The 22,234-nt window shown below is 43.3% G+C and overlaps 1 protein-coding gene across 1 annotated transcript; it reads left to right on the top strand.

The window, feature by feature from the left end:
- Positions 1-16,240: 16,240 nt before the first annotated feature.
- On the top strand, positions 16,241-21,473 carry ZFP36L1 (ZFP36 ring finger protein like 1). The gene is made up of 2 exons (XM_063117575.1): positions 16,241-16,463; positions 18,836-21,473. Exons 1-2 carry the CDS (start codon positions 16,407-16,409, stop codon positions 19,787-19,789), a joined length of 1,011 nt encoding a protein of 336 aa, XP_062973645.1. The 5' UTR covers positions 16,241-16,406; the 3' UTR covers positions 19,790-21,473.
- The last annotated feature ends 761 nt before the right edge of the window (positions 21,474-22,234 follow it).

Below are 22,234 nucleotides of genomic sequence, written 5' to 3'. Positions count from 1 at the left end.
CATTTTTTGTTTCTTTTAAAATACGGTACCAAGCTATAGTATTATTTATTTATTTATTTATTTAGCACCAACAATGTACTTGGTGCTGTACAAAATATACAAATAAAACAGCGATACCCTGCCTAGAGGCTTACAATCTAAAATCACATTAAAACATATGAAGGGGGGGAAGGGGTTCACAAAGCAGAAATAAGAGTATAATCATTGTAATAAGAACAGTAGATCAAGCTAAAATACCAAAAGCTATTGAAAACAAATGAGTTTTCAAACGCATTTTAAAATCTACAATAGAACTCGTGGTACGTAGTTGCTCTGGAGGAGCATTCCAAGCAAACGGGGCAGCCAGAGAGAATGGGCGAAGCCGGGCAAGAGAGCTAGAAACTCTTGGGCGGGAGAGCAACATAACATTTGAAGAACGGAGGGTGCGAGGGGGACGGTAAAGTGAAATGAGAGAAGAAAGATAAGAAGGTGCAAGACCATGACACGCTTTGAATGTCAGCAAAAGAAGCTTATACTGAATTCTATATGGGATCGAAAGCCAGTGAAGAGATTTCATCAAAGGAGAAAGGGCATCTTGAAGATAGGGCATGCACAGTTTATTTAAAAAGTACTGCAATTCATCTGTAAATAGTTCTGCAAGCAGTTCTATTTCAAAACAGTGTAAAGTTGGTTTAATTTGGACAGGATTTCACAGGACTAGCAAAAGGCTCCTCTCTGATCTCCCAACTTCCTCACTGCCAATGTCAAAATCCTGTTCCAAGCCCTGGAGGCAGCACTAGACTGCCTAGTAAAATATATATGGTTTGAAAATATTTAAACGTTGGCAAAACTGGCTTAATCCTTTCACTTGCCTTCTTAGAAATTGCTGCAGCCTTCTTACTTACTGGCAAAAAGCCATAGTACTGAAAATTTCAGCACAAACAGGATGCAATTTTGATAGGACTGAAGGTCCTATATGACCATAAAGTCACTACAGTATTATACATTTATGAATGTGGGCTCACATTTATATCCTGCCTGGCTCTCCCCCAAGGAACTAAGGGTAGTATATTTGGGATAATCCTATTTTCATCCTCATAACAACTCTGTGACAGTGACAGTCTAAGGGACCTTCTCTCATATCACGAACCTTCCCAGTTATTACAATCTGCAGAAGAGGTCCTTTTAAGGACACCATTACCTGCAGAAAAAGCCTGTTTGCTGGCTTCTTGTGTTGCCCCAAACTGTGGAATGTGATTCCTCAATAACTACTTTTGGCCACCATTCTCTTTGCTTTTAGAAAAGTTGTGAAGACTATTTTAAATGTTCTTGTTTTTTATTTTCCTAACGTTTTGTTTTAAATTGTTGTACACCACCTGGATGCCTTTTTAGCAAATAAGGTGGTACATAAATCTTAATAATAAATAAATAAGCAGCATTGTGGATTAAGCCCCTCCAGCAGAAAAAGCAGTGAACGATTTGAATATGTACTGGAAGAGACAAAGAGAACTGATAAGTTAGTTAAACCAGGCTGCAGCTTTGGAACCAGCTACTACAGTGTTACTAGTTGGTCTGACGGTGGCTATTCTGTCTGAGTATAGGAGTGTATTAACTTTTACATACTCTGCTTGTACATCCGTAAATAAAGCAAATATTAAAGACACCATGGGTTGGATCCACACTCTGATATTTAGAGTAGACCCATTGCAGCAATTGGGATGCAAGTTAGTCATGTTTCCTTGATTTCAATGGTTCTACTCTTAGCATGAGTATCTGAATCCAAACCATTGTCTCTGGGGCTCTTTTCTCCAAAGGAAATGAAATCCTACTTCTTACTGCTCAAGGAAGTGGGTGCAATGCAACAATGGGGAACAGTAATCACAAAGCTGTCATGAAGACAGCTAAAGGCTATAGTAGTGACACAATCCTATCCTTGTCTACTCAGAAGTCAATCTCATTGATTTCAAAAGGATTCATTTCCCATATAGCGTGGTTAGGATTACAACCCAAGGCTAAAATACAATACACATTTATTTAGGAGTAAGTCCCATTTAACCTTGTAGGACTTATTTCAGAAAAGGCATGCATAATGATTAGGGTTTATAAGTGCTATGCAAATAAATAAAAGTAATGGTTTTGCTACTGTGCTTTCTTGGCATTTTCTTAAAGACATTTGGTTCTATTCTGGTGGCTCAGTTTGTATGAGATGTTAATATGACAAAGGACAAGTTTGGACATTCTTACACTGGAAGGAGTCCAAATGTTCAGCTGCAAGTTGTGAGTGATGAGACACTCAGCGATGGATGGGTGGAACAACTAAAAGTTAATATCACTGACTGTCTTAGTGTCTTTTCCACTTTTAACATGATTCTACAGCTAAATATTTCCAGGCAGACCAACTTGCTTGGAGTTCTCCAGTTTTCCTTTGAGTTTTGGGATCTGAGAGCCTTCCCCCAAACATAATCTAGAGTAGTCTGGAAATTGCTTTTGCTCATGCTGACCAGACAACAGTCCCAAGGGGATAATGCAGAAAGGGATTAGTAGGACCTGTAAAAGTGGTCTTGGCAGCAGCAAGGGGAGCAGGCAGGGGGATAAAAGCATTGACAACAGCTCTGTGTCCCAAACTATTTCCCCAGCCTAAAAATAATCCACACTCTTATGCATACTTCTCCTAAAGCAAAAAATAAAACAGAAGGTGGCGCTGGAGGAGTTGAGCCTACGGTCACACCTTCTTAGTCAATCTGTTTCTTTTTCTAAGATGACCTATTTTATTGTTGTTATGGATTATCTAAAGCACTTATACGGCCCTGTGAACTTGCATAGGGCTTGACAAACAGAGATAAAACAAGTTCCCTGCCCTGAAGTCTTACCGTTTAAATAAGAGCAAGACAAACACAGGATAACACATGGGGACAACAACACCAGCAGAACAGGGTGTAGAGATTATTAGCAATGAGGGAAAGGGTGTGTTCTCTGAGGAGTGAATGAAGAGGGGCGGCAATGAGATGAAGACAGCAGAACTGTTAAAAGGCAACACTGGATTCCTCAGAGTTGTCTAATGCAGGACATAGTGGGCATCCTGTACAACAGAGTTGGGAAAGCACTGCATTTTATTTATACATAGACCAGTGCTCATTGTACACTTTATAGTGTTTTAGAGGGTTTTTTTTTAAAAAAGAAAAAAGCCTCTGCTCCCAAGGAGTATACAATCTAAATTTTGGGCATGGGGAAGACAATGAAGGAAGGGGAATAGTGCGGCAAAGGTAGCAATAGATGAATGTGACCAAATGTACTTAGGCAACTGGCATTATAGTTGTGGATAAGGATTAAGTGGAAGATAGGCGGCACCAGGAGCACTTCCAGGGAGTGGATTGCAGCAGGTGAAAGGAGCAGCAAGAACTAATAGGGCAGGGAGAGTTACCAGAGCAGGACCCCTTAGTGGATGAGGACAGCACAGCTGCAGGAGCAAAAGCCATTGGTACTGACATATCAGGAGACAAGGGCAGAAACACAGGTTAGAGCAAGAATACGGAGAGTGTGGAAAGTAACGACAAGGAGTTTGTGATAGATGTAGAAGGGATTTAGAAGGGCAGCATCACATGGTCAGATTGCCCAAAGAAATGGACTATTTTGGCAGCAGAGTTCTAGATGGAAGCAAGTAGCCTGACACTGGAAGGCCGAAGAGATGGTTGCAGTAGTCAAGGCATGACCAGAGAATGAACTGGAGTTTTAAAATATATATGATGCCACATAAGCCAAAACAGTTCTCAGACCTACTTACAAAATTAAAACAGTACAATTAAAATATCAACGAAGTATTTAATTTAAAAAAACAATGTTACAACCTAGAGGACAACAGTAAGGGCTCCATCACGCCAGTGATTTATCGCACACTCCCCTTGCCTGGTATGCAGTTTTGCAGCCCGATACCCACATGATGTCGTCCACATCCTGGACTCATTCCGGCTCTTAGCCTCCAGGTTTCATTTCTTTTTGGAGCACAAAAAGTCTGGATTATGTTCCCTCCCTGAGAAATAAATGCTCTCCTCTCTCCTGTGTATTTCGGCGGTTGTGTTCTATCGACCATCCCGTTCTTTGTTGGGGGCGTGTGTGTCTAAGGGCGGTCTCTATAACAAAAGAGGAGGGCGATACTGTTGTGATGAAGAGGTAAAATTTCCTCTTCATCACAACAGTTAAAGCTGCAGGTGCCCTACCCTCTTTTAAATCTGGTCACTCTAGTATAGCTCCTGCACCTTTAACTGTTGTGATGAAGAGGGAATTTCACCAGGTTCCCCATATATACAAATGACACCTGCTGAAATTTCCTTCCAATACAACTGTTAAAGATACAGAAGCCCTGTCCTCCTTTTCATATGGTCACCCTCGTCACACCAAGATCTTTTTTCCCCCCTGAGAAGTGAGGACAGAGCTAGCCTACTGCAGGAATGAGGAAACTTATTTCTGTTGAGGGCCTCATTCCCATCAGGTCTTTTGAGGGGGCATATATTAGCAGTGGGCAGGGCCTAAGCAAAAGTGTGTGGGGCTACACCCTTTTCTCTCCCTCCCCCTGTGGAGGAGGAGAAAATTGCCCTTGCCAGGGGACTGAACTGAACATCTGCAGAGAGCATTTGAAAGTAGGCGAACCCCTGGCTTAGTGGGCATGCAAGAGCCACAATGTGCTCTACCTGCCCAAGGAGTATCTATTTAAGCCCACCAGACAAGGCAAACCAGGCAACTTCCTTGGGTGCCAAAATTCCAAGGCAGAAGTGTCAAACCTGAGGGCCAAATGTAGTTTCAGAGAAGCTCTCCAAGAACACAATGAAGGGAAAGGGGAATGAAGCCCCAAATACAAAAAATAAAATATAGCCATAGATTAGTTTAAAACTCTTACTGGCAGTAACTAAGCCTTAGGAGATGCACTTAGAATCAGGGGGTGAAAACTGTGCAAAAAACAGGAAATCAATGAAACCAGCTCGATGAAAATGTCCACCCCGTGTGCGGCCGCTGTAAAGAAGGCAAACTCCATGTTAGGCATTTTAAGAAAAGAAATTGAGAATAAAACTGCCAGTATCATACTGCCTTTATACAAATCAATGGTGCGACCACACTTAGAATACTGTGTACAGTTCTGGTTACTACACCTAAAAAAGGATATTATAAAGCTGGGGAAAGTGCAGAAAAGGGGCACTAAAATGATTAAGGGGCTGGAGCATCTCCCCTATGAGGGGAGGTTACATCAACTGGAATTGTTTAGCTTGGAAAAAAGGAGGCTAAGGGGGGTCATAATAGAGGTGTACAAAATGATGCATGGTGTGGAGAATGTGGATAGGGAGACATTTTTCTCCCTCTCTCAAAATACTAGAATCTGGAGTCATCCCATGAAGCTGATTGGTGGGAGATCCAAGACAAATAAGAGGGAGTACTTCTTCACACAGTGCATAGTTAAATTATGGAACTCACTACCATAAGATGTAGTGATGGCCACCAATTTGGGTTGGATAAATTCCTGGAGGCTAAGGCTATCAATGGCTACTATCCCTGATGTTTGTATGCTATCTCCAGTATTTGAGGCAGTAAGCCTGTGTGCAGCAGTTGTGGGGAACATGGGTGGGAGGGTGTTGTTGCACCATCTCCTGCTTTGTTGGTCCCTGGCTGACTGCTGGTTGGCCACTGTGTGATCAGAGTGCTGGACTAGATGGAGCCTTGGTCTGATCCAGCAGGGCACTTATTATGTTCTTAAATCACCGATTAGTGATAGTGAGGAAGTAGGTGTGGCCATCTAGATTTGGCCCATTGGCCTGAGGTTCATTACCCCTGCCTTACATAGTTCCTCAGAAGTCCCACTGAGATCAATTAATAAAAACTCATCCTTCTGGAAAACTCCACAGAAGATTAAATATGTAGAAGTAATGACTGCAGCATCTTTCAGAATTATGTTCACTGAATTATTATCCGGGAGGCGGGGGCTGTCTATATGCTGGGAAAGCCCCATGATGGCTGCGAATCTGCACTGCATCAGTTATATGATGCAGCCGCAGCTTTGCAACCACCACAGGGCTTTCCTGCAAAGCTGCGCATGAAATTGGGGACTTACCCTGTCTTTTTCGATGGAAGCAAGGTCAGTATGGCTCTTCCGCCATCTGATGTAGCCCTGGGGCCAATCTAAGGGTGGTCCCTGGTGGAAGGCGACTGGCAACTGGTTGCCTTCCACCAAAAACAGGGTGGGGGCAGCTCCAGAACCCAAATGGCTGCTGGAAACCCCGTGCTCTCTCCTTGGCATTGGGATTACCTGACGCCACTGCAGGGCAGTAAAACCAGGGTGGTTCTGAGGGAGGCTTCACCAACTCAGCACCCTGAGGACAGTCCCCCAGTCATAAAAGAGATGAAAGATTTAACAAATGGTCTAAAATATAACTTCCTTGGACAGAGAAAATGTAATTTCAAATGTAATTCTTTTTATTTTTAACTTTTGCTATCCCTAAAAAGGGGGCCAGACAAAAAAGATATTAGTATAAATAAAAAATCTAGAATCACATATGAAGAACTTAATCAAAATAAGGCAAACAGAGGCATGGGAATACATAGTATAAAAACATAGGCAAGGATCCAACAGTGTCACAGTGCTGGTACTATTGATGTTGCACTAGCATAAACCAATGCTAGCATGACAGGTTGGAAACCCATCACTCTAGCAAGCATTATTGATGTTGTGCTAGCATTATTTTACACCAGAATTGGATCTTTCCCATATGATTTAGCATCACAGATGATTAGCTTATCACCAGGGTTTTTACATCTAGCTCAAGGGCTAGTAACACGCAAGAACAGAATGGCATACTTGGTTCTCCCCGATTTTATCCTCACAACAACCCTGTTGTAGTTCAGCTAAGAAAAAAGTGACTGGCCCAGGGTATTCCAGCAAGCTTCATGTCTGAGTGGAGATTTGGACCCAAGTTTCCCTAGTCACAACACTGGTTTAAATTGGTTAAAAAGTTAAAGAAGACCTGTCAGTTTGGGAAAGCATGAATATCTTCCTTTTAGGAAGACAAGCAATGCAATCCTATATACCAATTACGGAATGGGGAGAGATATGGCAACCATTTTGCTACGCTGGCAAAATGGTACCCATATCCAATAATTCAGCCTGGGATGGAAAAATATCACACAGAAAATCCAAAAATGAGAGATATTTCTTCAGCATCCCTAGGTACACCAAAGGCAACCAATCAGGAGCTGTGCTAGCAACAACACCCACATGGGAGACAATGAACTCACAATAACATGCTGCTAGCACACACTCCTACATCACTACATGCACAACAATGCCACAGCGCCCCCAGTCCATCAGCTGCAGTGGCACAACTACTGCCAAGCACCAAGACATCCCACCAGGCAGATGTTTGAATAACCTTATGGTGCTCTTTAGTAACATTTTGGAACACATCACAGAAAAGGAAGGAAGGAGAGACCCCACAGAGACCCCACAGAACTCCTGTGGCAGGATGCCTGCAGAGATAACATGCAGTCCTTCAACAAAGGTTCAAAACTCAGCCAGAAATGGAAATACTCTTTTGACAAGCAACGAGAAGCGAGGGGCTGGTGTTTGGAGTCCCAAGATGAGGTACCAGTTATGGTCTAGTGCCTACCAAAGAAGTGTTAGGAATATGCACAAGTTCCCATGTGTGTTCTGGAGACAGCCAGTTTTGCTCCATGTGCTTTCTTTTTATCTAAAGCATCATTTCTCCCGGTTTCCTGTCACCAGAGTTCCCCTTGTGACTGTCATGCTAACAGCAGGGGAGATTTCTCTTTAAGGGCAGGGGAGGCAGTGCCTTGCCATCGTTCTATACCTTTCCCAGAGAGACCAAATCACTCACCTATTGTGCAGTCTTCTCCCAACCTCTATTATTGCTGCTGACAGTGAATGGGGTGTGTGTGTGTGTGTGTGGAGTGGTGCTTCTGAGCACACATGCCTGCCTGGTCTTGGTTTCCTTCTTCTGGGCTGGGTAAGGCATTCTCAATCACTCACGAATTTCTCTAAGAAGGTGGCAGGCAGGCAGTTCAGCCATCTTGGATGTTCTGTTGGATTCCCCACTATGGTCCTGACTGATTCAGGATGACCACAGCCAATCAATATACTTTGTTGTTACTGGGTTGTTTTTGTTTTTAAAATTCTTTCTGTGCCTGCTGGGCCCTTGATAGAGACCGGCAGAAGGAGAGTAGCAGTAGCTACAGCCAGAAGGTTGCTTCTTTTGTGAGTTTAATTGTGGGTGGGTGGGTAGAATTGTGGGTGGGTGGGAAACATTATTTTAAAAAAATAAACTGAAGGCCTGGGGGCATTTAAGAGAAGATGGGGCATGCTGTCCCAGGAGCCTCCAACCCCTTACTATTTCTCCCCTTTTCCTCCCATCCTTCTTTTCCCTATTTTTCTAGTTTGCTTTGCAGGCATAACCTTAAACTTAATTTACCTGTTTCCCTTTTGTGTGTGTGTGTGTGTGTAATGTGTTGTGAATTCAAAAGACACCAACCCTCAACTTTGCAGTCATGATCTCCTCCAATTTGCCCGTTTCCACTTTCTGTGCAATGGGGTTATTTCTGTGGCTCCGCCTACTGCAACCTTAGCCTTGCCTACCATTGGTTGCCCTGCTGTCAGTGTATCTCAAGTTCTGCCGGTATAGTGCGGCTTCCACCAGCTTCTATTATACCTCAACCAGCATACATTCGCTATAAAATTGCTCTGTAAGGTTCAATCCTGTGGTTACTTACTTGGGCGTAAGCCCTTTTGAAATATGTGGGACTTACTTCTGAGGCTTTGGGCACCAGGTGAAGGGCATTTGTATCTTCCCAGGCTTTCAATCTTACAAGATTCTTTTTGGTACTTTTTGAATAGGTTGTACCGATGCTATTGTCTGCTGGTGGTTTTATTCTGTTGCTTTTTTACTCTGTTATAGTTTTTATTTTCATTTATTTTTGTATTGTATTGTATTTTTATTTGTAAATTACCTGAAGAACTTTTGTTATTGAGTGGTATATAAATATAGGGGGGAAATAAACAAACCAACAAAAGCATGCATAGGATCAAGTGGCAATGCAGTCAGGATCAATGTTTTACCAAAATGTAAGATTTGCAATGCAAGAAATGGAGATGTTTTGTTCTGTCATAAGGAAAGGGGGATTTTGTGCACGCCTTGGAAAGGCATAAGAGCTCAAAGATTTTTGAATATGGCTTATCATCCATTTATATTAAGCTTATCTTTAAACACATTAATATTTCTTCTAACATAAAGCATGTAGTACCTGAAAAAACTTATAATCTTGCATTGTAGGCATTGGTTGCTGCCAAAATGACATGCTAAACTAAAAAGCAGGGTGGCCGGATACAACAGAGGAATTCTCCTGTATATTTAAAAATTATAAAATAGGTGTTTCAGTAGGTGTTGCCTGCATGACAAAAGTAGAACTGAATTGTAGAAATTACTGTGGATTGTTTAAGTATTGAGATAAGATCCAAATAGGACCATAACTGAAATGCTTTCCCATGTATCAGCCATCAGGGAAATGGTTACTAGTATATATATAAAAAAGGTGAAACACAAATAAATTAAACATTCTACTCTGTGGCAATTGATTAACACTTCCACTGGAATCTATAACAGGGCCCTCAGGTTCAGTTTCTTTACAGGACAGTATGCCAAAATGACACCTCTCTATTTTCCAGGTATCTTGTTGCCACCAATACCTGCATCATAGAGTGTTTCACAAAACTGATAAATTGTTCCTTACTCCAGGAAATCAACTTCTTCGTTACCATCATCATTCATATCATAACATCTCCTAGTATTTACATAGTGCATTTCAAGAATTTCAAGTGTTTCACAAAATAAATAAATTCAAAGTGCTGCACATATATTTGCCTTGATCCAACAAGAGGAACAAACAGGTACTGCATGTACTTGCCCTGGGCTAAAAAGCATGATTGAGGAGGAGATGGTGTTTTGCATGATGCCAACTGTCATCCATCCTAAAATGCTACTGATGATAATTGGACAGGAACTGCACTTGCATACCACAACTCTTGAACTGGACTTTCCTGGCCATTTGCACAATATCTGCGCCCTTTTAGACTGGGACAAACATAGAATCATAGAATAGCAGAGCCGGAAGGGGCCTACAAGGCCATCGAGTCCAACCCCCTGCTCAATGCAGGAATCCACCCTAAAGCATCCCTGACAGATGGTTGTCCAGCTGCCTCTTGAATGCCTCTAGTGTGAGAGAGCCCACAACCTCCCTAGGTAACTGATTCCATTGTCGTACTGCTCTAATAGTCAGGAAGTTTTTCCTGATGTCCAGCTGGAATCTGGCTTCCTTTAACTTTTCCTTTAACTTGAGCCCGTTATTCCGTGTCCTGTACTCTGGGAGGATCTCTATTATTATTAAAACAAACCTGTGAAATCAGCTAGTCTTTATTAAGTTATATATAAAAATATATCCATCTGTTCATCACAATATGCAATATATCATTAAAACCAATAAAATGCACAATTGATCAGTTATCAAAAAAATCCATATATATCACCAGTTACCTTGCTCCGATTCATAAGCCCAACCATCTAATCAAAAGGCTTGTTTTTAACCAGCACCAAAGGCTAACCAATGTTGATACCAGCATTTCAAAACCAGAGCGCCACTACCAGGAAGGCCCTATTATGAGTTACAGAAGTCCAGACTTTTGTTAGATGGTGGTATAAACAAAGGTACTTCTGTGGCGGATCTCAATTCAAAGTCAGGATGATAAAAGCAAAGGTCCTCCTGTATTTAGGGTTTTATATGTTAAAATACTGAAGTGGGCTCAGTAACAAATAGGCAGCCAGTGCAACTCTCTAAAGACCAATGTTATATAGTCTCGCACAGCTGAACCTGTCAATATTCATGCAGCTCTAGACCATCTTCAAGGGCAGCCCCAGGTAGAGCACATTATGATAGTCCAACCAGGGGCATGTCTACACAAAGGGTTTGCCCCGGGATGGCTTCACAGTAGCGGCACATCATCTACATGATGGAGCTGCCATTGCGAAGCCATCCGGGGGCAAACGCTGGAATCTCTACTCCAAAAAAGTCCAGCACTTCTGCGCAGATACAGATAATAAAAATAAAAATAAATGTGGGGGAAGGAACAGGCAGCCGGACAGAGGGGAGGAGAGGTGGTTTGCCCAGAGTCCCTGCCCCCTCTCCTCACATCCTCCCTATGGCTGCCTGTTTGTCCCCCCCTTTTTAAATTTTTATTATCTGTATCCTCTCCTCCCTCCCCCCTCCATTTTGTTTTTTACTTTTAAAGACTGGAAAAGTTTGCACTTGCATTCCTTCCCATGCAGATGTTGGGAAGGAACGCAAGTGCGGGCACAAGGCAAAGCGCCGCTGTAAAGACAGGGGCCACGACTTGAATTATTGTGGCCAGTCTATCCCTGTCCAAAAATATCTGTAGCTGCCGAACCAGTTGTAGCTATTAGAAGTCACTCCAACTCAGTGCAGCCATTTCTGTACCTATTCCTTCAGGGCGTATGCAAATAATGATATCCAGAGCCAGCCACTCCCCTAATTTCAAGATCCAAGCCACCAATCCACAGTACCCCACAGCACAAATGTCAAGAGGCTTAGTAGAAAGCCTTCAAAGCTACTTTCTAAAACTGGCCCTGAAGGCAAGGGTAGAAGCCCTGTAATACCATGTCTCCAGCTCCCAATCCATGGAGCTTACACACACACACACACACACACACACACACAAAGAGAGTTTTCCTACTTAAACACCACTTTTGCCTCTTCTCTCCCCCCACCCCCTTAAACTGATAATTGTTGACAAGGAGAGATAGGCCTATAAAAATGCAGGCTCAAATTATCTTAGTGGTGAAATAATTTTCTACCACCCTCTTTTGAACTTGGCAATCTTGGGAAAGTTCCTGAAATAACAATTAAAAGGGCTTTTAAAAGGCACTGAGTCCAAGAAAATTTGCAGATCCAGAGAGCAACAGCATAAGACAACATTCTCCGATTGTTGCCTTTACTCTCACTTGTGGCAATGAAAAAAATGTAATCATATATATAGAGAGGGGGGAAGAGAAAGAGGGAGGGATAAAAGAACTGGTTGGTTCTTGGATTGGACTGTTGCATTACCATTGTGTAATCCAATGTAGTTACACAGAATGACTGGGTTTGCATGACACAACAACCCATTGTGGTTGACAAGCCACAGTAGGTTGTCATGTTGTGCGAACCCAGACTGATTCCCACAGGGTAGGGTGGCAACAAACCACCCTAACAACTACGGCTTGTTGTTGGGGGGTTTATGCTATGGAGGGTTGGAGTGTCTTCTGAACCCACCAATGCCAACATAACTTGGGTTATATATACTTTTGGAGTGCCCAAGTCCTCAGCATGCCACTTGCCCAAGTCCTCAGCATGTCATTTTCATAGACATCTAACATCCACTCTCCCCTTTCGCATGCATTGGAAGTAAACATGACTACATTTGAAAGCTGTCAAAGGAGCTGTCAAAGATTGCTGTGGTTAGTGGGAAAGGGACCAAAAAGAGAGTTATGTATAGATCTCTGTGGAAAAGACTTCCCACAGAGAAGAGAACTTTGTGGCAGACAAGACACGTTCTATCGCCAATCCCCTGAAATATCTGCCGGGGCCAGTAGAAAGACCGAGGAGGAAAGAGTGGAGAACAACCCATGGTGAGCCCAATTGCCTGTCAAGTTCACCATGGGTTGTTCCAACAACCCATAGGCTCAGTTCGGACAATACGCTAATCAACAGGGGGTGGGGTGTAACAGGAAGAAAATGGAAAACAACCATTGAATAGCGTGTCGTCCAAACTCAGCCATAGTGTGTGGCTTATTTCATAGGTTGAGTTGCCTTGTAGCATGAACTCGATCACTCTCTCTATTTTGGCTCATTAGACAGAGCTTGCGGTATAAGAGAAGTCTGAAGCCTTGTTTCTCAGTCCCTGCAGGCAAGATAACATACTCACACAAATATGGGTTGTGTACTGGTTTGAACAATGCAGTGTTCCAGCTAATTCACATTAGTTGTGAGGTTGTGAGCACTTCAGAAGTGTGCAGAGCTGTTGGGGATGAGGCTAAGCAGTGCACATGACTGTCTAGATTTGTACAACCATGGCAATATTTTTGAGACACTGCACTTATACAAATCAGTATTATAGACAGTCAGTCCCTCGACAAGTTAACACCAGTGGTGTTTGCTTTTCTGTGAATGCTGCCAAGCTGTGGACATGGCAAAGCCACACACTTCCCAGGGGCTCCCATGGGGGCCACCAGCTAAAGCTAAATTAAGCCCTCCCAGGGAGATCACAGCCCCTCATTCACCTTTAGGCAAATTGCTAGACAGGAGCAAACAGAACAGGGATTTGGAGCAAGGCATACTTGTTGGGATTCCTCACTTTAACTGTATAGCTCTGAAGTTTAGCAAGTTTTACAAGCCCCCGGAATAGCAAACTAATGAGAACTACGAACTATTGGATTCAATGGGATGGGTTTACTTCTGAGTGAACACTTTTATAAAGCTGGGTTCTAGTCTACAAATGAACAACAAGGATATAAAGTAAATACATTTTAAGTCAAGTTTTTACTCTAGAAAACAGCGCTCACAGCCAAAGTACAGATGGAAGCTTTAAAGAACGATTTAAGCGTCACTTGTGAAAACAACCTTTAGGCCGTAGAAAGAAGGCGGTTCCAGCCACTTCCGCCGACAGGCAGTCCTTGAAAAGGAGGAGCTTCTCACTAACTCACAACCTTCGAGTTGTGCTTTACAAAACGGGAGGGGCCATTTCCGAGTCTCTCGCTTTCTCTCTCCCTCCCCCCCCACCTTTCCAGTCGCTGCAAAAGCCCCTTTTCCCCTCAGCTATTTCCTTCCTTTACGAGCTTGGCGTGGCAGAGCACTAAACAAGGCGGCGGCCCCGCCTTTGTAGAAAAGTTCCCCTGCCAAGCACAAACTAAAGTTAAAATGAAAGTTCCCGCGCCATGCTTTTGTGTCTGGGACTGATTATTTGAAAAAGAAAATGCTATATAAAACAGTTTCATTCGGCTTGTGGAGGCCGGGGGGGGGGGGGGAGGAGAGGGAGAAATGACAGTATGCAAACATCCTCTTGTAACTAGTAACACGTTTGAGCTATTTACGAGAGTGCGAGTGTGGGCTGTTTCCTACACCAGAAACTTACCAGTTTCCAACGAAACGGAAAAAAAGGAGTAACGCTGGAAGGGAAAGGGGTGGGCGAGCGGGGGAGGAAGGCGACGGAGGGGTTGTGAATCAACGTGCAGCGATTCAGCTTGCAAAAATGCGAAGGCAGCAGGGTGCCGTAAAAATGGAGGCAATCCATTTAAATCAAAGCAGACCAGAGGCAAGGCTGCCTTAAACTGGGAAGTTTTTCGGAGTTGGGAAACGGCCTGCATAAACGACGCCTCTTCAAATTATGTTCCCGGGGGAGAGGAAGGAAAGCGGTGCGAGGTGAACGAGATATAAGCGCAGAAAGCGCTGTTAGCAAGTGGCCTCATTGCGTCGCAATGGAAAATGCACTTCAGGCGCGCGGTTTCGTAACAGCCAGGCCGAGCATTTTTAAAATATTGTCCCATAAACATCTGCGGGCTTGCGGGGGTGACACTTTGCTGTAACCAGGGCACATGGAAATCGGAAGGAAAGCAAGACTGGTGTTTCCACTTCACTCTAACCTTGTATTCCACAACTTAAGGACGCAGGGGAGAGTGTTGGGGAAGGGCGTAGAGCGCAATCGACTTTCTCTCCTAGATGCAAATTACGGAGTAGGGCCCTCTGTGTTGTGTCTGATAGAGACCGACCGTGTGTCACGTTCCTGTGCATGTGACCCTAACTCAATCCCGCCAAAAATATATGCATGAAATAAAATCTGAATAAATCGGGAAACTATCTGCTAAATAATTAAAAGGCATGGAGCGAACGGGAACAAACAAAGCAGAAAGATAAGTCGGCCATTGTTCAAACACAGACATTTAAAAGAATCGTTCGCATTTTCATGAAATTTATCAACGCCACGGTGGAATCAAAATCAGTATTTGAGAAAACCATTACAAACTGGTCTGTAACCCACCCACCCCCGTGAGGGGGGCGGAACTCGAGGAAGCCCTGCAAGACTACTTCCAGAAAAGACTTAAGTAGGAAAACGTCTCTCAGGGCTTTATCGACTTTCTTGTCCCCCGCCCACGCTCCCTCTTCTTACAGATCTGTTTGCAGTAGCTTTCAGATACTGATTTTGATTCCAAGACTGATACACTATGTTTCCGCGAAGACGACCGGATTTATTTATTTTTAATAAAAGACTAGAACTTCAGTACTGTAAAAATAAAAGAAAGGCAAAGTAAGGGCGAACACACTTCCCCACCCACCCCGTCTGTAACTTGCACATTTTAGCTTCAGACTCCTCGGCAAAAGGGGGTGAAAACTTTGCAAGTTCTTTCTTGTATATATCCCAGCGCTTACACACGCTTACACGGAAGCCAGCCCTTTGATTTTAACAGAACTTAACTTCCAAGTAATCGTGCCTGCAGTCACAGCCGCGCAGCCTGTTCCTATTCTTGCGGTGCTTACTCAGAAGGAAGTCTTGGTGAATTCAATTGATTTACTTCCCAAGTAAGTGGACGTGCGGTTTCGAGCCTAACTGCGCACGTGATCAAATACACTTTTTTTCTCTTGTTCGGTGTTAAAAGTGAAAAGTCTAGGTTCTCCTTTGTTTTCTCAGCAACATGGAGGAACGAAGAAAATGAAGTAACCAAGATACCCAGAAAAGCGTTTCAAAGGAAGACCTGAAAGTTTTGCGCGAGGAAAACAGTTGATCCCGCCTTTAAGCTGAAAAAGAAGGGGGGCGGCAGGCCAGAGCGGGTGAAGTGAATAGCGTCACATGTTGCATTCAAGTCTTGACAAAAGAGACTTCTCGAGTCCTTCCCCTCCCTCGCTTTCTAATTAGAGGTAACTTGCACAAACAGTGCCGCACTCCTTAAAACTCCCCCCCCTTTAAAAACAACAAGCTTCGTTTAGAGACTGCCTTAAAGTACTCCCCCTCCCCCTTTTTTCGCCCTCCTTGAAAGTTTTGGTAGATTTGACCGCATGGGTGACTCAAGTTTTCACGTCAGGCAGCTCCCTCCCCCCATTCCTCCTCGCTCATTTAAATGAAGTTGGAGCTCCTCCCATGGGGTAAGGGCTGAAACTTTATAAATCGAGCTTTACGCAAACTTCTTTGGAAGGAGAAAGGAGAATTGTTGGAGCTGGAGGGGGTAAAAGGAGTCCATTCCAGGGAAACTGGAGGCTGTGCCTTGCAACACTGTGATTCATTTTATTTTTCAATTAGAATTGTTCCACACTTTCATCCCTCTTTTTGTTAGCTGAAGATGTCTACAGCCCTCGTGTCTCCAACCATCTTTGAGCTGAGTGAAGTTTTATGCAAAGTAAGTTGCCTCCCGTATTCTCTTCCAAAACTTAAAAAAAGCGGTGGGGGAAAACTTTTTCGATTGTCTAAGGAAACTAAAAGCTATTGATCTCTCACTCTGCATCTGACACACACCCCATCCCGTTTTTCTTCCATATTCAACAGTTAAGACATCGAGGGATTGTGGGGTGCGTCTGTTTTAAGCAACACAAGATTTGTTTGGGATTGTAACTAGTGTGTAGTCCTGATAACGTATTTAGGAGACTTGCCTAGGAAGAAGTTAAGGTTGGGTGCTGCGCCAAAAGCTTTAATAAAACGCTGTTTAAAGGGGTTTTTTTTCAAGGCAGCTTTCTCTGCTACTAGTGTGCATAATTTTGTTTGGTTGTCTTTGACTTTCCTTCACTTTCAAGTCCTTGAAAATCGGGTGCTTTCTCAAAATAAACTTTCTAGATGTCTTCAATGAATTGCTGGGATTGCATGGCAACCGTTTTGGAATGCAGCATTTCTTTCTTTGTAACCAGCTTAAACGGCTGCGCCTTCCTCCTTTTCTTAAAGTCTGAAAGCCTTTCGAATGTGTGAAGCCGTGTGTGTGAAAATCTGTGGAAAAGTTACTGGCTCTCTATTTGCATGGATCTGAAAACGTGTTTAGGATTGCAGCCTCGTTTCTCCTGGAAGTCGCCCTACATCGTAGATTCTGTACTTTGAACTAAGGCGTGTTCTCTCCCTGCCGCCCCCACCCCCTTCTCCTCCCGCAATGTTGTGGAATGTAAAACTGAAATAACTTGTGCGCTTCGGAGAGCAGAACCAGCCTCTAGCATTCACTGGAACTCTGTTTCAGAGTGTGTGTTGGAAAGTGTATGCCTTGCTTGCCACACATCTAATTGCCTATTCGGGGTGGGGAAAGATGGCTGTTGTCACGATTCCTCGCGAGTCTGATCTGAAGCCGCTTCACGTTTATGGTTCTCTTCGTGTTGGAAGAGGGAAATCATGTGTGTCCGGGCTGAGGCTTCTGCAAAATAACGTTAGCAGGCAGTGACCCCGCCCCCCTCCCGCCTCTAGTTTTGCAGCCCTTACAGTTTGCTTTTTCTGCAGTTTGCCTCCCTTATCTCGCATCCCACTCATGTGGCTTGGCTTTTCTCTTTCTCTAGAGCTTATCTTTGTTTAGCCAAAGTCCTTGCCTGTATGCATTTCCCCCATTTTATGACCACGTCAGAGGAGTGTTGCTCACTGGTTAGAGCATAACGTGGTGGGAAAGCCATGTACTAGGTTTCTTTTTTGAGAACAATGTCTTCCTGAAACAGTTGAAATTCTGAAGTTGCACAATTGTTTCTGCTTTCTCGGAAACTTCCAATGCTTTTCAAAGCGGAGTTAACCTGGTTCTGTATCTAGTTTGCTTCTTTAGTTTTAAATGTGTGAAATCTGGCCACACAATAGTAACTCTGGGAAAAGAAGGCTTCTAGAATAAGTGTAAAATATATACTTTCCTCTACCCTACCCCAACGTTTCTTTCATTCTCTTATACTTTAAAGCCGTTTAAAGCTGAGGCTGCAGACTTTCTTTACAGCCAAAAGGCTACTTGTAAAGGAATCCTCTTGTGGTTATGGGTGAAATCTGCCATGGATCACATGAAATGCAATTCCTGTGCAGGAGGTGGAGTAAACGGGATGGGATTAATTTAGATTAGTAGCTAGTGTGTTTCCCAAAGTCTCACATCGCCTTTCGATTTAAGTCCACTTTCCACCCACCCTCTGAGACAGAACCTTTTGGGCTCCAGAAAGAGATCTGTTTTATATAACAGACTTACAAAGTCATAATAGCTAAACATGCCTTCCCTTCACCTCCTACCCATAAAATGCCTGATTCTTTCAAACTGGAGGACCATTGGAGTATGGGTTGAACAATATGCCAAGAGATTTGGAAGAAATTAATTATTAGGCTCTTGGGCATAAATTATGGTGGAAGACTAAAACTGGGAAAGTAGTATGCTCTGGGGATGTGGCTCTTACAGCTGCTTTAGGAGTGGTTAGATAGGCCGCTAGGGCCTTGCCTAAGGCAGAGAAACAAAATATGATTCGTTGATGTGGCTGGAACAAATGAACCTGAGGCAAAGGCTGTTGTATAGCAGCATTGTTCTCTGTGCTGATTGGAAGCACTTTGTTATATGGCTGTTTCATGGTAGCCATAAACTCATGTTTGGGTTTGTGCCCTTTCTTTACCTTGATGAGCCTGTGACACTGAGTAGGGCTTGGTCTAGTGACTCGTGTCAAGTCTCTTGCGCAGATACACAGAGAGGGCAGTGCAGAGGCCAAGTTTAGGCTGCATTTCAAAGTATAACTAAAAGGTTGTTGAGGACTTTGGGTCTCTGACTGCTTTCTTGCTTCCTACTTGCAGAGTAACAAGATGCTGAACTACAACCCCTCAGCTGTTGGAGGGTGTCTCTTGGACAGGAAGGCAGTGGGAACTCCGGCTGGCGGGGGTTTCCCCAGGAGGCATTCTGTCACCTTGCCGAATTCCAAGTTCCACCAAGCCCAGCTCCTTAGCAGCCTCAAGGGGGAGCCAGCCTCAGCCTTGGGCCCCAGGGAGAATCGCTTTCGGGATCGCTCCTTCTCTGAAGGTGGTGAGCGACTACTTCAGCAAAAGCAACCTGGAGGCCAAGTCAACTCAAGTCGCTACAAGACAGAGCTGTGCCGCCCCTTCGAGGAGAACGGGGCCTGCAAATATGGAGACAAGTGCCAGTTTGCCCATGGCATCCACGAGCTGCGGAGCCTGACCCGCCACCCCAAGTACAAGACAGAGCTCTGCCGCACTTTCCATACCATTGGCTTCTGCCCTTATGGGCCTCGCTGTCATTTTATCCACAATGCTGAGGAGCGGCGGGCGGTCGCAGGTGGGAGGGAGCCTGCCATCAACGAAAGACCCCGCCTCCAACACAGCTTCAGCTTTGCTGGTTTCCCAAGTGCTGTTGCTGCCAATGGGCTGCTGGACAGCCCTACTTCGATAACCCCTCCGCCCATCATGAGTGCTGATGACCTCCTGGGCTCTCCTACTCTGACTGACTGTGCCAGCAATCCCTTCACCTTCTCCAGCCAGGAGCTGACCAATCTTTTTGCTCCCAGCATGGGGGTACAGGTTTCTGGTGGGGGTTCACCCACTGCTTTCCTCCTGAGACCCATGTCTGAATCCCCCAACCTGTTTGACTCACCCCCAAGTCCTCAGGACTCCCTCTCTGACCATGAAGGCTATCTGAGCAGCTCTAGCAGCAGCCACAGCGGCTCAGATTCGCCCATCCTGGACACCTCAAGACGTCTTCCCATCTTCAGCAGACTCTCCATCTCTGATGAGTAACCTGGTGTTGCCTCTTGGCCTCTTCCCACCTCTCTTTTACAAAGTTAAGCTTGTAATCTCTCTCTCTCTCTCTCTCTCCCTCCCCCAAGTCTTCTTAACATCTCTGGGTTAGATGTTAGCACAAAGAGAGTCCACCTGCCAAGAGTCTACTCACTGGCTGAAACCATAAGTGCCAAATTACAACAAAAAGTGATAATCGTTTACAAATGTAGTGCCTTTTAACATGTTCACTGTGACTATATTACCTCCCCAGCTGCAGAGGGCACCAGCAGCCTCCATAGAGCTCTGTGCATTTCCAGATGTGCAGGGAATATCCGGAACCAGCAGCTCCCATCACTGGCCATGATGCAGGATCCTTCTACTTCCTTTCCCCCACTTCCCTTCTTTTGGCTAGTGTTTTGTAGACATAATGGCATGTGGACACCTGTTAACATCAAACCCCTTCTACCTTTTAAAGACTAATCTTGCCTGAAACTACTCAGGTCAGCCAGAAGAACAGCTGAAAATGGACAGTAACTATAACATGCGTGGGACTTGGGAACTGGAGAGGGAAGCCAGATGGACAATGAAAGACTTGCTTTTGGTGCTACAAGTTCCCCATGTGTGTACATGTGACATCTTCATCAACAACAACAACAAAATGGGGAGGGGTGTGTTTAACGGTGTTCATTCCACACATGCAAGTTCTGTGTAAACAAAGTTCCAGTAGTCATAGCTTTAATGGTTTTGCTCTAGAGTACAATAGACCCATCTGTAGAGCACTCACGCCAAGCTTTTTTATTTTTTTTCCTGGGTTTTTAATTTTGTATAACTTTTCAGAAATTGGAGAGCAAATTTTGCTTGTCACTGCACAACAATATAAAGCTTATTTAACTTATCAAAACGTATTTATTGCTGAACCTATGCTTTTTTTTGTTAATTTTGTTCATATTTATCTGGATGATGAATTCATAGAATATATTCTTTTATGTTTAAATTATGATCTTCCATATTAATCTTAAGATTGTGAAGTCTTTTTCTTTCCCCCTCCCCCACAGTTTAATATATTATACTACAATGACATTTTTTGTAACTTTACACTTTTTTGGTTATTTTATTTTAAAAAAATGAAAAATTAATTTAAAAAAATGCAACAGCTGTGTTTGGATTATTTATTTTAGATCGTTCCCCTTTTTGTGTCGGACTGCAAATTGAGTTTAATGTGCTTCTTTGCCTCTCTTTGCCCCAACAAGGCCTCTCCCAGATGGGATGGAATTTTGACCATGCTGATGTCATTGGAAGCTTTGTCACTGACTTCAGTAGGGTGAGGATTTCACTGTGGGCCTCTAGAATGTAAACGCACAAGCTGTGCTGTGAGACGATAAAATGGAAGACTGCTTCCTTTTTTCTTTTCTTTTTTGTAAGTATTTAAAGGAAAAACGTCTACCCTTTGCTTTCAAGTGCCTATCTTAAAGACATTCCAAATACCGTTTGTCTTTGCATTTCTGTATTCCAAGAATGGAGTGTTTCCTCTTTTAAGGTAAACTTTACTGGCACAAAGAACACATTGAATGTAATTTTCCCCATTACTGTTCACTACATTGCCTTTTTCTTTTTCCCCCTTTTGTGTGAGTTTATTTAAAAGAATCTTTTGTAACGACTGTTTGCAGTTTAAATCAATAAATCCCAAGTGTTTTTTCAAGAATTTGACAGTGAAACTGGTTTTACTTGCAAAAAAGTTAAAGAACTGTTCAGAACAAGACTCTGTCTTGCCAAGAACTTTTGCACTAGAATAGTTCATTTGCACAAACATCTTTAGCAATGTACACTGACTTTCTTTAAGTTCTGTATGATGATATTAAGCTAAGCTAGTATTTCTGGATCTTATCTTAGGCTTTCATCTCTTCTCTGGGCTATTTTAATAGAGTAAGTGCTTTAATATCTAAATCAGAACTTATTTGATTCCTGCTTTAAGAGCATATTGCATTGGCTGGGAGGGGGGGAAAGTATTGTCAAAATGCCAAATAGCTCATTTAGTACCACAGCAAAATCATTGGGTAGATTGCCTTCTAATCAAAACTTTATCTTCAGTTTCCAGGAATTGTTGAAAGCATGTCATTGCTTGGTATACTTTCTACCTCTGCCAAAAGTTCAAGAGCTCCTGACTATGAACCTCTGTCTCCATTGCCCACTCCCCACACACCATGTTTCAGTCTTATCATTTGGCTAGGTTGGATGACCATTCTTAGTTGCACCATGTATGAAAAACTTTCAGAAGTACCTAAGCCAAGAAAAAGTTCCTTAACACAACACATTCATGCACAATTTTCTGTGTTGTGCTACCTTTGTCTGGGATTTAAAGAAGGCTACAAAAAGTAGATTAACAAATAAAAATCAAGAGTGATCAGAACCCAAAGCAAACATAGTATACTTGTGTAGAAAAACTAGTGCTTGTCTCAACAAGCT

The sequence above is a fragment of the Elgaria multicarinata genome, chromosome 2 (genome assembly GCF_023053635.1).
Source record: "Elgaria multicarinata webbii isolate HBS135686 ecotype San Diego chromosome 2, rElgMul1.1.pri, whole genome shotgun sequence".
NCBI classification, from domain to species: Eukaryota; Metazoa; Chordata; class Lepidosauria; order Squamata; family Anguidae; genus Elgaria; species Elgaria multicarinata.
Note: the sequence above shows the minus strand (reverse complement) of the source record. Positions and strands in the feature narration are given on the sequence as shown.